This window comes from Sycon ciliatum, chromosome 12 (assembly GCF_964019385.1).
Source record: "Sycon ciliatum chromosome 12, ocSycCili1.1, whole genome shotgun sequence".
NCBI lineage: Eukaryota > Metazoa > Porifera > Calcarea > Leucosolenida > Sycettidae > Sycon > Sycon ciliatum.
The window spans coordinates 19,254,882-19,270,816 of NC_088654.1; the positions used below are offsets into that span (position 1 = coordinate 19,254,882).

Consider the following 15,935-nt stretch of genomic DNA (forward strand, 5'->3'; position numbering starts at 1 on the left):
TGTGACCTGGTGACTCAATCTTCATGGTCTTGCACCCACTACTTTCACATTCAACCCCGCGGCCCGATGCTTCACCGCGGCGACTTGCAAAGCACAGACTCACAGTTGACCATGGTTGACCCGTGTCGCTAACACTTGTAACAGTCATTGGCGTACATCTACTTGGTGTACGACGGTGTATGTCCGTCTGCGCGCTGCATTGTCTTTGCACTGGGCGGGTTGCAGAAAGAACGCCACACCACAGTCCCACACGGGTTAGTTGAGTGCGGCTGGAAGCGCATGTCACTTGAATGTTTGCAGTTCATTTACTTCCGTTGAGTGCAGGATCTAGCACACATGCATGTCGTGCCATTACACAGAGCTCATGGGCACACAGCTCCGATCAGGTGTCGCCATGATCAATGGTGAGTGGACACGACAATAGTGTCTAAAACATCGAAGTAGGACAGGCTTCAAATACAGCTATCTGGCTATCATGCCGTGGTTATGTTGATTGCTTGCTGATTGTTTGCCATCAATGCCGTGCAGCCACGAAAACTACACTTGATTGCGGACTCCGAGGAAGAAGAGACGTAGAAAGGAACTGCGCTGATCACGCCTCCAGTAGTTCAAGTAGACGTCAAGAGGAAAACAGAGGGGGCCCAAGCGAGAGACTCATGTGCGTGTCGGTGTGTGAACGAGTCTGTGTTTCGACGCCAGCAGAACCAGAGGCCAGGAGCAGGGTGATTTGGCATTGCGTACGTGTGCGGCACTGGTAGAAGTATGGCGGGAAGTCGTGAATTACCCGCTGGACGGCGTGCAGTTTCGCTGGGCGTGCTGGTCGCATTAGCGTTCAATAGCGTGTTGGCGGACGAGCTATCTCGCCATCTGGCCGCAGAGCCAGAGGACGACGCGACGGTGGAAACGGTGGATCCTCCACAGGCTGAGCCGGGCCAGCAGGAACAGCAGGAGGAGTGTGAGCCTGAACAAGTTCACCTAGCGCTGGCAAGGACGGATCCGTACGTGGAACTTACTGTGCAGTGGGCCACCGGCTCGCGGTGCGTGAAGTCAGCTACCCTGTTCGGCACCGACCCAGCCGCTGGTCTCAACATAACGGTGGAAGCACACACGTGGAGGCACGCGGAGGGCAATGAGTTGGGTCGCCAGTGGTTACACAGGTCACGCATCGTACCGGAAGTGGAGAAGCAGTGTTTCTACCAGGTGTGCAGCAGCCACACGTGCAGCAAGACTTTCTGGACCAACACCCAGAAGTTATTATCCGGGCAGGACGGGTCGCCCCTGAAATTCCTGTTCTTCGGCGACCTGGGCCTTGCCAGCGGGAGGGCCACGATAGCGCGACTGCACCAGGCAGCGCAGACGGGCGAGTACGTGGCCATGTTTCACGTCGGGGACATTGCCTACGATCTGCACGACGAGGGTGGTCGGCGTGGCGACCGATTCCTGCGAGAGATGGAGGGCGCGGCGGCTTACCTGCCATACATGACTGCGCCTGGAAACCACGAGCTGTTCCACCAGTTCCACCCGTACATGAACCGCTTCAGCATGCCAGTACCCGCACCCGACGCCGTAGAGTTTGTCGGCGTGCCAGAAGGGGAAGTCCCCGCCGGGGATGCGGCAAGCAGCTGGCCTAGACCGATGACGCAGGTGGCGACGCAGTATGAGCCTCTCTTCTACTCCATGGACATTGGACTGGTGCACGTGATAGCGTACGACACGGAGAGTCTGTTCATGCGTCCCTACCTGCGCAGTACCACACGCCAGTGGCTGCAGCGTGACCTGGCCGCGGCCAATCGCCGGCGCAAGCAAGTCCCGTGGATCGTGGCGTTCGGACACCGTCCCATGTACTGCAGCAACCTGGCCGATAACGGATGCAACCATATGAAGTAAGCCGTCGTGATTGTGTAGACACTTGTACAGTCATGTACATGTATGTGTGCTCTGTACCTTTAGATCATGTAGGGCACAATGGGACGAGGGTGGTGGTGGGGGGGGGGGGGGGCAGCAAGGTCTCAGTTTGGACACCGCCTTATGTACAGTGAAACCTGACTAAGACGACCGCTCAATGGACCTTCAAAACGTGGTCTCGGTAACCAGGTGGTCTCCTCACCCAGGGTCATATGACTGGAAATAGCGTCCCTTGGTCCTGGCTGCAGTGGTCTTCTGGGACAGGTTGTCGCCGTATCCGAGTGGTCGCATTGACAGGTTTTACTGTCCATGTACTGTAGTAAGCTGGCTGATAACGGGTGCAATCTCATCTGAAGAAAGCTGTAGTAGCGACGATTGTGTAGACTTGTGTGCAATGTACCGTTAGGTGCAATGGGACGTGGCGGGGGGGGGGGGGGGGTAGCTACCGTATTTTCCGGAGTACAGTGCGCACCTTTGTATAACGCGCACCCCCAATCTTCATTGGGGGTGCGCACTCCAATCTTCATTGAGGGTGCGCACTTCAATCTTCATTGAAGTACATGTACATGCATTTCATATTCGGAGCATAGTGCACACCTGCTATTTAGGGCCTAAAATAGCACATCTAAAGTGCGCACTATACTCCGAAAAATACGGTACATGTAGGTCCCAGTCTCGAGTATCAGTTTAGATTTCTTGGTTACTTTTTTTTAAAGAAGTCTTTCAGATACGTTTGGTGCATTGCACTTACAGAATGTATGCATGCTTGGTGCATTGGAAATACAGTGCAGACAGCAACCAAAACTACCCAAAACTGCAGTCTTCGCTGGCAGGTTTAACTGCAACAGGGTTGGAGTTCGCTCTGAAGCAAGGCATGCAGTCAGCAGAGGTGACCAGTGACAGTGCAGGATGCGCTGCATGCACTTGAGCGAGGTGTGCTTTGCGTGCACGAAAGTATTCCGTGCTCCACACCTGTCAATATGAGTACATGGAAGTACAATCATGCACATGTATGTACACAATCCCATATGCCACGAATGTATGGTAGCTGGTTCTAAAGACCACCTGGCTTTAACAACCGATTTTACTTGCACCGTGGGGTGGTTGCTTAAACCAGGGTTTACTGTACTGTCAAGAGTACATACTTGCAAGCAAGGGTTCATAAACAAGAGGGTGAGACTCTGCTTTGTTTGGCCCAAGTGGAATGTTTTGGTTGACGTCACATTTCCCAGAGATCTTGAGTACTGTAGAGTAGACGGTTCGATACCGGAACGCCTTGACAGCCAAATTTGTATAGACCCAAACCGATCATCAGCGTTGACTTTTCACTCGAAATATGTTTGTGGAAGGAAACTGGCATGTTGAAGTTTGCTTTGGGGCTAGAGTCAATCGAACTGAGCCACTCCTTTGTGTTGACCCATTGCCTCCAAGTTGCCCAATTTTTCGCTTCAAAAAAGTTCAAATCAGAGGTGGCTCCAAACCGGACACGTTTTAGAGTGCACGTCAAATTCACTCTGGGTCTGAAATTAGGTAACTGCTATCGCTCCATGACGGCCAGTACAGAGTAACAATAAGCCTTGTGTGCGCTTCCATTAGTTTTGATTGGTATAAGGTGCTTTATTGGCGAGAGGCGAGCCGCTGTTTACCTGCGACAAGAAGTTGATTTTTCGAAAGTCGTAAAACTCAAGTCGCAGTGCGAAGCAACACGTCAAAAACTCACCTGCTTGGGTATGGCGCTTCTGGTCATCGCAGAGCCATGAAATTTTGGCTCGGAGTATAACACATCGTAGTCTCACTGCTATTATGTTTTCTAATCACAATACCAAGAGAGAAAGTGAATATTGAATCCGTTCCGGTTTGCAACCGGTGTCCTATTTGAAACCGTCGCCTCTACAAGGCATGTACGGTGCTGCTCAATGAAATCCAGTCGCGTCGCTCAAGTACGCGCCGCGCGTTGCGCAGCCAAAGATCTGCAAACACGGAGCTATGAAATGATACAAACCGCAAACTAGAGTGACTGTATTTCATTGAGCAGGACTGTACTACGAATCTGGGTGCTCGTAAACTGAGCTGGGTTTCACTAAACTTACACTACTGGAACTATTAATATCTTATACCTCCCCCCCCCCCCTCCCCCAATACACACACCCATGCCCCCCCCCCCCCACACACACACACATGCTCCCCCTCCCCAATACACACCCATGCTCCCCCCCCCCCCCCACACACACACATGCTCCCCCTCCCCCAATATACACCCACCCATGCTCCCCACACACACCCATGCGGTGAAGTGATTCGAAGGCGGTGTTCTTTCTCTCCCCTCTCATTGCGTGCACAGACCCAACGTTCGAGTGGAATTCGAGAAAATTTTCTTCGATGGTGGCGTGGACCTCATCCTGGAAGGTCACGAGCATTCCTACGAGCGGTTCTACCCGACGTACAACCGCACGCTGTACCAGACGGATTACAGGAATCCGCGCGCTCCGGTTCACATCATCACGGGACAGACGGGCTGCTCGGAGACGTTCCTGCACCTGTGCACGAACCCGATACTGCGCTCCGGCTACGACTGGTCGGCGTACCGCTCGTGGCTGCCGGGCCTGAACGGCTACGGGCGCTTGACCGTGATGAATCACACGCACTTGGTGTGGGAGCAGGTGCTGGACCATTTCTTTCAGGTTACCCTCGACCAAATCGTAATAGAGCAAAATCACCACGGCGCCTTCACTGACAAACTTAACGAGCAATGAGCTCTATAGTCGTCTTCTACTACTCTCCATAATTGATTCCCCAAAAGTTCCGAGTTGAAAGCCTGCTGGTGGGTTTGTCTGGTTGTATTTTCTGGCCGTGCATTATTCGGTTACAGTAGTGGACAGTTGCTTGTGATTTGTATCAAGAGTCCTTGAACAAGAGTATTCGACTGTTATCTCTTTTCCGTGAGCCAGATGCGCGGCGTGCTGCCTTCGTCACTGTACATCATTCAGCTGCAGTACTGCGGAAAATCAAACATCACACTTCCCATCTGGCTTGAAGTGAGCTTTCGCTCGGAACTGGAGTTCACGCGCCAATTTAGAAACCGCATGGTTACTGAGAGGTCAGAGCAAAAGCGGTTGAGCTGGTGTGAGAGCCGTAACTGTGGGTTTGAGTACATGTGTCCAGGGCGTGATGGAGGCAAGTTACGTAATGATTGCCGCGTGCCGCGCACAGACCAACAACTACAATGCATACTCTTGATTGTGTACTCTTGTTGTATCCATGTATCCATGTGTCCCTTCTGCTCCCTTTTCTGCTTGTTTTCGAATGCAGTTTATACTTTATAGACACGGTTCAACAGAGTATTGGTGTTCTACATCATTCTGATCTTCTACATGTAGGAGTTTCTACTATGAATGGTATTTATTTATGGGCAGCATTTGGAAGTGTATTCAGCGTCTTACCAAGCACTGGAGCTAGATGGTAATTATTAATACCCGGGACATCCAGTGCCGGCGCGGCCAACCCCAACTCAGATGGATTGCCAATATTAAAAGTATTTTAATTTTTAACGTTTTAGAACACGGAGGCTCCACTGCAGCCAATTCAACCACCTTTGTGTAGTGCTAGTGGTGGTGACTCATCATTATTATATACCGGTATAAAGTGCGCCAATGTTGATATTTCTGACTGTTCTAAACAAGAGAAAAAAATGGCTGACTCTTGTGGAAAAACGTGCTGCGCCTGCGCAGTTGTTCTTTAGTACTGCTATACGTTCTAACAATATTGAGATGCCTTTTGTTGGCTCTTCTGCCTGGATTTTATTGACAGACGCGTTAAGCCCACGGATCATTCCATGAGCGACATGCAAGCTGTAACTATGATCAGGGTCGCAGCTGCTGGGGGGGGGGGGGGGGGGGGGGGGGGAGGGCACGGCCGCATATGTGTAGGATGGCTGGTGCATGTCATACATATTATGTGCATGCTGAACCTAGGTCGAAATTGTTAGAGGGGGGGGGGGGGGGGCACCGTGTACTTACTACTACTAAGTGTGTGTGTGTGTGTGTGTGTGTGTGTGTGTGTGTGTATGTGTGTGTGTGTGTGTATGTGTGTGTGTGTGTGTGTATGTGTGTGTGTGTGTGTGTGTGTGTGTGTGTGTGTGTGTATGTGTGTGTGTGTGTGTATGTGTGTGTGTGTGTGTGTATGTGTGTGTGTGTGTGTGTATGTGTGTGTGTGTGTGTGTGTGTGTGTGTGCGCGCGCGCGCGGCAGTACCGACCAATAGACAGTGGTTTCACATCATTGTCATGCGACTAAGGGCGCGTTTGGTTGGTGCGACCTAGAACAGGATTCACCAGAACAGTGCGTTTGGTTGGGACTGCACCTGTTCTGGGTCGGCCAGAACATGTTCTGCTTGCTTCTGGCCTCGAGGCCGGAGCAGACCGAGCAGTTTCACTTTTTTACACTGAAACCTGCGGGGAACATTGATTTTGGTCCCAAATGATCACGTGCATACGCTTTTGGGTTGGACTTGCTGTACCGCACAAAGGGACCATGGTGACCCATACACATTTGAAGAATGCACCAAGTTTGGCACATTGTTCACAAAAAAATGTGTTCTGTTTCTGGAGTACCGTTTGGTTGGCATGAGGCTGCTCGCAACAGCTGTTCTATCCTGTTCTAGATCTTACCAACCAAACACACCCTAAATGTGCAGAAAGTGATCACGTCACGCGGACAGTGGACAAACAGTGGCTGTCCTGTGTAGTCATGTGACAGTTGTGATACCACACTGTACGACTGTAGTGACTGCATGCAGAAGCAATGCCTTGTCGAACAATGTTTTAAAATTATATTTAAACAAAAAACTCTGCTAGGAAAGGGCCAGAAAAAAATAGCTGGCAAGGCTGCCGAGAGTGGGGGGGGGGGGGGGGGTAAAAAGCAGAGAATTAAAAAGAAACCATAAATCTTTAGGTACTCAAGCACTAACAATATCCATAGATTATGTACGACAATTACTCAATACCATCCGACTGGCAGCATTAGCACAATTCTAGCATAAAGAGGGGGGGGGGGGGGCTGGGCTTGAAGATTAAAACGATTGCAGGCAGCAGCAGCAGGGTTGAACTGAATTAAAACCTGGAGACGCTTGACAACATTGCTCAGGTCATGTGCAGAACAGGGAGCAACAAGACAACGCTTTCTTCCTAGGCCAGGGAGCAAGCATGCTCATACGGTGTGAGCTGGGGGTGTGGCGGTGGTGGGGTGACAGACACAGCTATAGCTGAAACAATACTGGCCAGCTCTGACCGATATTGTCAGCATTAAAATCGAATTCTCGGAATAGCATCGAAGACCGGACACATCGCGGAACGTTTCAAGAAAAAGAGAGTAAATACAATACGACTGTCACGGTCAATAGAGAACCAAGCAGGGAACCAAGCCGTGAAGATTTGGTAAAAAATAAACAAGCTGAGTTAATAAGCGGCACGCTCAAGATTACACAACATGACTATGTAATACTACCCATGCGGTGGCTAACCGTATATACAGCAAAAGACAGAGGAGTCCCGCTGGCATGCTCCAGTATCAGGCATGGCTCTTACGTGGATCGCTCGTCCACAGCGTCGAGCAGCAGCTTACATTGCTGCACTGCACGGGTGTACACGGCATCGGCTTCGGAGGAAATCTACACAAGACCAACAATCCCACAATAGAAACATCCTATTAGATCAACTTCTGGCACTACAAGTACGAGTACAGTTGCGCTCGGTGAAATCCGACCCAGAGTGCATGTTTGGCACCCTCAACTAGCACCCTGCAAGAAGACCTTAGGGTCTGTTGTGGAATGCCCAAGTGAAAGAATAAAATACAATACAATACAAGAAACCCTGGAAGTGGCACGAATGCAGCTGGACGTACACATGTACACATACAATGATGTAATCGGAACTGGTCCAGGGCGCCAGCTTTGCACTTTGGGTCGGATTTCGCCGAGCGCAACTGTAAAACACAACACCGGTCGCCAATGTGATCACACTGGGTTTTCTCGTAGGGAATTAGTGCTTGCAGGGTATCCCTCAAGTAATGAATTAGTGCTTGCAGGGTATCCTCCTAGCAATGAAGATGAAACATGACCCATGTTTTAATATTGACCTGACAAAGATATCATGTACTCCATGGAGCTTATGTGGGTGACATCTTAGGATGACATCATAGGATGATATAAACGAACGATATCACAGGACGATATCATAGGATGACATCATTGAGATGGTATCATAGGACGGCATCATTGCACATGTGTTGCGGTGAATGGCATCGTGTCAACCCAGTGCACATGATGTCACTCAACATAACGCAGAAATAAATGATGTGACGTAACCATATTTACCTACAGGGGTGTAGCAGCCGGTCCGACTTTGGCCGGACCACTTTTCTTAACGCAATGCCAAAAGTGCCCAGAATGCAGGATTTTGCACCCTAATTTGAAAACATTTCTCCGGGCAACACATATCAGTCTATGATGGCTGCATACAAATATTCACATCTGAGAGCAACATCACAACACCGAGGTCGAACTACAATGTAGTGCTGAATAGTATGTTCATTGTTCAATCATGATCACGATGCACACAGTACAGTAGTGTCGGGTGCTGAAGAACGACCAGGCTAGAATTTCACCACGCACAGCATACCAATGTGCACATACAGTACTCAGGCCCGTCGCACCGACTTTGGAGGGGGCGGCCATGGAAGGGGGGTCCGGGGGCCCTCCCCCGGGTCAAAAGTTGAAGCCAACTGCAAGCATTTTGATCGGGGACAAGGATTTGCCACGTTTACGTTGAGCTGCGATCATAGCGCTTTCTTGCAGTTTGGTCCCAAAAAAAAAAAAAAAGCCCAAAAAGCCCAAAAAGTGGCTGTGACGGCCTTGGTACTGTAGGGCGCCGAAGAACGACCAGCCTAGAATTTCACCAAGCACGGCATACCAATGTGCACACAGTGGCTCAACTGCGCATAGACTGTACTACTAGACAAATAGAACGGTCTAGGCTAGGAGGCTAGGAGGCAGACCCCCCCCCCCCAGTTCTTCGGCGACGGACAGTACTGTATTTGCGTAATGCAACGGGGCTCGATGCAAATCGGTCTGGTCATTGAATGGAAGGATGACACGAACCGACACCAAGCGAGTGTACCAAACGAGGACACCAACGGACACACAGTAGCCAAGAAAACCGTTACCTTTGCTCTTAGGTCAGTGTCAGTGATGGATGGCAAGTTGATGCGAACATTCTGGTACGCTCCAAATACACCAGTCTCTAAGCTCTTCGCTCCAACCTGGAAGCACGACAGAAGAAGAGAAGCATACTTAGCGAGTGAGTGAATCAGAGTGACACAGGAAGGAGCAGATCACTTCATAGCGGAAAACAGAGAGAGAGAGAGAGAGAGAGAGAGAGAGAGAGAGAGATAGATAGAAAGAGAGATAGATAGATAGAGAGAGAGAGAGAGAGAGGGAGGAAGAGAAAGAGAGAGAAAGAGAGAGGACACACACACACACACACAACTGTACGCACCTGCAAATCCGACTTGCAATTGATATTGCCATGAGCAGCAAGTACATGCAAGTGCTCCCAGCACTTGTCACAGATCCTCATTACCGATAATGGTACATTGACAGTTTGTAGGGATGCAACACGAACTGCCTCAGTGCGCCTAAACAATTGTAAAAAAGAGCAGAGAGATATATAGAGAGTGAGAGAGAGAGTGTGTGAGATAGATTGAGAGAGAGTGAGAATGAGAGAGAGAGAGACCAGCAGAGACGTTTCAACGTTATCTTCAGACTTCGAAATTCAAGCTTCGTGCCATACACAGCAACAGTACAATGGCTTGATAACCCTTGCAACAATAGAAAGCGTCTGCATGGCGGATACTAGTGTTGAAACGAGCGTATCAATAACAAACGAGCGATCAGTTCCACTAACGAGCAAGCTATCGAGCGAGCTAACGAGTTTCATTGATCATGTTGATGTGGCAAATATGATTATTTTTTTGAATAATGTTTTTTCTAAGTTCGATTTTTTTCAACTGGTTCAAATTATCACCGCCGGCATTTGGGGTTGCTGCTGCTTCACTGCTGTTTGGTGTCGAGATGTCTTTTCAGCGCCGTCGTCGATTAGCCTTTGTAAGAATAGACCGTTTTGCAAAGATTGCAAGTAGGCCTGGTCTTCGCTGCATCGCGGGAGAAAACTTCCAAACGACTGAGCGTAACTTTCACTCGAATGGAGAGGTGACCGAAGCATATCCTGCGACAGGTCAGCAGATGCGGCGGGAACAAGATATCAGTAGCGTCCACCAAAGCTGCAACGACAACTGAAACAACTCAAGTGTCGTGCAGGCATACAGTCACCTGTAACTGCGAGTGATTTTCACTTTGCGCGGGACTGGACTCTCGATCGACCAGGGAGTCATAAAATATTTTACGACTCCCCGGTCGCTCGTCGATTTCTTTCCTGCTTTTATACCTCGATATTTAGGTACTTGTTTCCCTTCTTCCCATGCTTCATCTTCCACTCTCCTCTCCCCCATTTCCCCATTTTTCTTGCGATATTTATGTGGGAGACTTCCGTGATAAGCATCCATTTGCTTTTGGAGAATCCTTTTAAATAAATAAATACAATACAATACATGTACTGCCATGTGTACGGAGTACGGTGTACGGTGTTCGTTAGTGCAAACGAGCTGGCCGCACAAACGAGCCGAGTTTCTGGCGAGCGAGCTAACGAGTATCCGGTGAGATCGTTTCAACACTAGCGGATACCGTGTTTTCCGGCGTGTTAGCCGCACGAGGGTCTGAGCCCCCCCCCCCCCCCCCGCCATTATCGGGTCCAATATTCGTATCTTGCAGTATTTTTGCTACATTCGGTGTATAAGCCGCACATCAGACTTTGAAATTTGTTGGCAACCGAACTTAATGGGTATCGGTACACACAAGACATTACCAGTGGTTAAAACGTTGAGAAGCACGACTTTAAAAGTTCTACAAAATTTGCCTAGTTTGTCCTTCACTCAGAGCTGACAACATGTAGAAACTTTGCACTAGTACAATGATGGATTGCAGGACAGTAAAACCTGGTGTAAGCGACCTCTGTGTTTAGCGACCACCTGCTCTTCACGACCGTTTTTCCATGCACCGACAGTTCTACACAGACACTGTGGGACCTGGCTCTAAAGACCACCTGGCTCTAACGACCGCTTTTGCTTGCACCGTGAGGTGGTCGCTTAAACCAGGTGTTTACTGTACATTAAAAGTAGATGAATGACACCATACATGCATTCTATGCATGGAGTGAGCGCTAGTCAGCATTCGGAGTCGAAGCCGCAGGAGCGATTTTCGAGTTTTTTTACGCGTTTCAAAGTGCGCTAAACACACCGGCAAATACGATAGGTTTTCGAATGTTCATGAGTGTTTCATCAAGGGCTGCCGTACAGCCTGGTAGATGGCACAAGTGTTCAAAGTCAGCAGTAGTCTGTTGCAACTCAGGGCCAGACGGAAAGGACAAAACTGGCATGATAAGTCGCTCAAACGCGTCACGTCCTTGGTGGACTATGTATTGTATATAAAACATGTAATTTTAGTTGAATTCCCCGAGACACTGTGTATTGAGCAGGGAGTGGTGCTTTCTTGCAGGTTTGCCGAGTGGACGGTTCGATGGACTTCTCGTGTGCTCTGGTGGCAGTCGTGAGTCAGTCAAGTGAGAATTCAAGTCGGCAGGAAAACCGCGAGCTCCCATGTAGGGAGCAACACACTCTTCCCCATGTAATTTTAGGTGTAGAGAAATTTCGGTGTCAGGGACCAGCCAGGTTTCAGGTTTAACGTAGAATTAGGTGACCAACCTACCCTTCATACAGAATGTGCTCTAGTGCCTCTCAGGTGTAATCTAGATTTAGTAAAAAAGGCAGTAGCCTGTTGGGACTCCCCTAGTAAAATAATAAAACTGCTACTACTACCGTAAAGTACCGTTGATCCCCCCCCCCCCCCCCTTGCCATGTCGCTTCCCAGCTGGGTTTTCGGCAGCGGGCGGGAATTAGACCAAGACTGTCATGTGCAGTACGATGTACAAACACGTGGAGGATCAGACTCGACGTGCTGGATTGTGCACATTTTCATCCCGGATTGGCACGTTTTGTGTACAGCAGTGCAAGCGTCGGTTCAACATCGTATTTCGCTGTATACGCCGAAGTCGCTTCACATGTAGAAAATCGACAGCGGGCGGGAATTAGAGAGGGGGCGGATCAACGGTACTTTACGGTACTAGTACTACTACACTACAGTCCATTCAGAAAAGGTTGAGCGCTGGCTCTGGAGAGCTCCCGTGTTAGGCGATTTTGTGGTACACTGTGCAGTGCCGCGCGATTAGAAACTTGAAAAAGGGCCCAAAAGGCACCTCAACTGGGGCTCGAACCGCAAATGTACTGTTATGCAAGTGGAGTGAACGGCCTGGATTTTCAAGGTTTTTACCCAATTCAGTGCTTTGGGGGCAAAACCTGGCCGAAATCCTATTCTTGTTATGGCTTGCTTTTTTGGAGAAATAGACTTCAAAAACACAATTGGAAGAGCATTCCATGGGGGATTGCCAAAAAAGGAGACGAAAACTCAAAATTTGACCCGTTTATGACCAAAAGCTAGGATATCAACCTTCTCTGAATGGACTTGTAGTGATTTGCGATAAGCCTACGGTTTTAACGATTTGTTTTACGGAGATTTTCCATGTGTTTTGAAATTAAATTATTTGCATTCTTTTATGCTAGTATGTTATTTGATATTGCTTTGCATAAATATGTAGCGTACGGTACTCGATTAGTACCACGGGGATATCTACGTTAGGTTTGTACACTTTTGCTAGGGTACTCATGCATGCACGTGTCTTCCTTTACCGTACACCATTCGTGTCCTTTGCCGGATATTTGGACTCCTTTTATTGCGCGTTGTCATTATTACATGTTTGTACATACGCTAACTTTGGCGCACTACACATTCTGTATTTTCTCTTTGTTATGGCACAAGGATTCAGAGAATCCTTCAGTAGTCTAGACATTAGTCTTCACCATGCGGTTTGGCCTTTCGGTGTTCTTTTGGCAATGAATAATACCGGTGTAGTGTGAGTAGTTTTCCTGTGGATTCCTGGTGGATTTTAGAATTGAGATGTGCTAGACGCATCAATTGGTGACCCCTCGAAACGAACTCGGATGTTCTCCTCAGGCTTAGGAACGGACCAAGCTGTCACCCCTGCTCGTGGTGACCTTAGCAAAGGTCTCTCTTCTTGACTACACTCGCCATATCTCAACAAAACAGTGCAGGCGAGTACCGGTAATGGCAGCGATCCTTCAAGCACCGCTACTGATGTAGCTACGAGATCCCAGCCTGCCGCTGCAGCACAATCGGATCCTGCTCCTCGTCCTGAGACTGTATCAACCGTTAATTTGAAGATTCCACCCTTTTACATTCAAGACCCAGCTCTGTGGTTTCTTCAGGTAGAGTCTCAATTTATCACACAACGAGGTGCCGGTTTCTCTACCGAAAATACCGGAAAAAAATACACCGAAAAAACGTCTTATACAGTAGTGTACTGAGTGTACTGTGCATGCTCCGAGTGAATACATATACATAATTCGTATTACGTATTTGCAAATTCCTCAAGAGATGCACAATGTGCCATCCAATTCAGGGACACAGTACTATCGGGTGCCAAAGAACGGAGTGCCGAAGAACGGAGTGCCAAAGAACGGAGTGCCAAAGAACGGAGTGCCAAAGAACGGAGTGCCAAAGAACGGAGTGCCAAAGAACGGAGCGCCAAAGAACGGAGCGCCAAAGAACGGAGCGCCAAAGAACGGAGTGCCAAAGAACGGAGTGTCGAAGAACGGAGTGCCAAAGAACGGAGTGCCAAAGAACGAACAGTCTAGAATATCACTAAGAAGAGCATACCAATGTATACACGGAAAGTTGGCCACCCCACCCCCCCCCCCCCCCCCAATGTATACACGGTGACTCAACTGTGCATAGACAATAGTACTGACTTTTCTCATGACTTTTGATTCTCAAGACTTTTGAACGTGGATTTCTCCGCCAGTGTGAGCCATTTATGCTAACCACGGACGCACCCATTGCAAACTCACCTTGCTTTCTCCTCTTCTGTTGACTTGGCCAGACCGAGTGCAGACTGGAGAAAAGTGAGTTGGTACACCAACATGACAGACACACAGACACACACAGACACACACACACATACATACATGCACCCACGCACCCACACACATGCATGCACACACCCACACACGCACACACATACACACATACATGCACACACACACACACACACCTTGACCTTGACCTTTGACGCCCATCGCCGGAGGCGATGATAGCAATGCTACGGCAGAAGCCATAGCAACTTGTGCTCGGATTACACCATTCAACAGCTTGCAAGGCTGAAGAATTGACCGTCACTATTCAGCCTGGTCTACACCATACAGCTATTTGGAGTGACATTTTCTGGCCAGTGAATCCCTTTTTTTGGTCTTTTTTTCATTTTTTTTTTTTTTTTTTCACACACACACACACACACACACACACACACACACACACGAATGCACACACACACACACACACACGAATGCACACACACACACACACACACAAACACACACACACACACACACACACGTGCACACACACACACACACACACACACGCACATGCGCACACAAACACAGCACAAGAAATAAGAATGTTGTTCATGGCATCCTCTATGCACAGTAGCAAAGCATTCATGCACAGAAGTCAGACTAAAAGAATTATGTAGTTTTTTAAATAAAGCAAAAATCAGAACACAGCACCCCGTGAAGAAGAGGAATCTGAGTAGCTCATCTGGCGATGCTACAGTGCTGCTCACACAAAATCCGAACAAGGGAGTCAAGTTGGCGCTCTGCACCAGTGGACATACTGGTGTTCGCAGGTCTCGTACATAGAGGGCTGCACAGCGCCCGGCGCATGCTGGACTCACGCGATCGGATTTGATTGAGCAGCACACTGAATGCATTCATGAATGCACTCATGAATGCACTCATGTTGCAACGGTGCTGAAAACCACGCCAGTGGAGTGTTCCAGCCCAAGTTGACGATGGCACTGCGGCTGTTCAGTACGGCAAGAGCACAGGAACACACAGAGTGTACAGCCTGTCACTTTTTTCTGCATGGCTGTCTGTCACGGCAATACTCCAGTGTGGCTCATACTCCAGTGTGGCTAATACTCCAGCGTGGCTTGTACTCCAGTGTGGCTCATACTCCAGCGTGGCTAATACTCCAGCATGGCTTATACTCCAGTGTGGCTTACACTCCAGCGTGGCTTATACTCCAGTGCGGCTTATACACCGGTGTGGCTTATACACCAGCGTGGCTTATACACCAGCGTGGCTTATACACCAGTGTGGCTTACACTCCAGCGTGGCTTATACTCCAATGTGGCTTATACTCCAGTGCGGCTTATACACCGGTGTGGCTTATACACCAGCGTGGCTTATACACCAGTGTGGCTTATACTCCAGCGTGGCTTATACTCCAGTGTGGCTTTTACACCAGTGTGGCTTACACTCCAGCGTGGCTTAGGTGCGGTTCACACGAGGTACGAAACACCGTATATCATGCTTTCAACGTGTTCTTGTACTGTGGTTACCTTGACAACTTTCACCTGTGGCGGGAAAACTCGTATATGTTTTCAGCAACTCCCGAAAGGGTATAGAAAGCAGGATACACGCTGTTTCTTGCTGACAAAGTGGGTTGAAAGTGCTTGTTTTATTTTCACTTGGTTGTTCGATTGAGTTCAATTTCATACGATGCCTCGTCAGATTTTTTCAGAAGTTTTGGAGGCAAAGCTCATCGACCTATGGGCTGCATATCAACAGACGAAGAGTGGCAAGATGAAGAAACGCACTGTTCGTGAGAAAGAAATTGCCGATGAGCTGAACAAACTTGCCAAGGAAAATGGCCTTGACTGGGAGGTGA

The 15,935-nt window shown here is 48.9% G+C and overlaps 2 protein-coding genes across 2 annotated transcripts in view; one reads left to right on the plus strand and one right to left on the minus strand.

Annotated features, from left to right (window-relative positions):
• The first annotated feature begins 250 nt into the window (after window positions 1-250).
• On the plus strand, window positions 251-5,646 carry LOC135828355 (acid phosphatase type 7-like). The gene is made up of 2 exons (XM_065340807.1): window positions 251-1,883; window positions 4,247-5,646. Exons 1-2 carry the CDS (start codon window positions 763-765, stop codon window positions 4,656-4,658), a joined length of 1,533 nt encoding a protein of 510 aa, XP_065196879.1. The 5' UTR covers window positions 251-762; the 3' UTR covers window positions 4,659-5,646.
• A 1,001-nt stretch (window positions 5,647-6,647) lies between these two features.
• The window catches only part of LOC135828901 (formimidoyltransferase-cyclodeaminase-like), a 40,173-nt gene continuing 30,885 nt past the window's right edge, over window positions 6,648-15,935 (minus strand). The window contains exons 11-14 of the mRNA XM_065341334.1: window positions 14,054-14,097; window positions 9,454-9,592; window positions 9,122-9,217; window positions 6,648-7,568 (exon numbers count right to left, since the gene is read on the minus strand). Of these exons, the coding sequence (XP_065197406.1) occupies window positions 7,482-7,568; window positions 9,122-9,217; window positions 9,454-9,592; window positions 14,054-14,097 (366 nt within the window). The 3' untranslated portion in view covers window positions 6,648-7,481. The remainder of the gene's footprint in view (window positions 7,569-9,121; window positions 9,218-9,453; window positions 9,593-14,053; window positions 14,098-15,935) is intronic.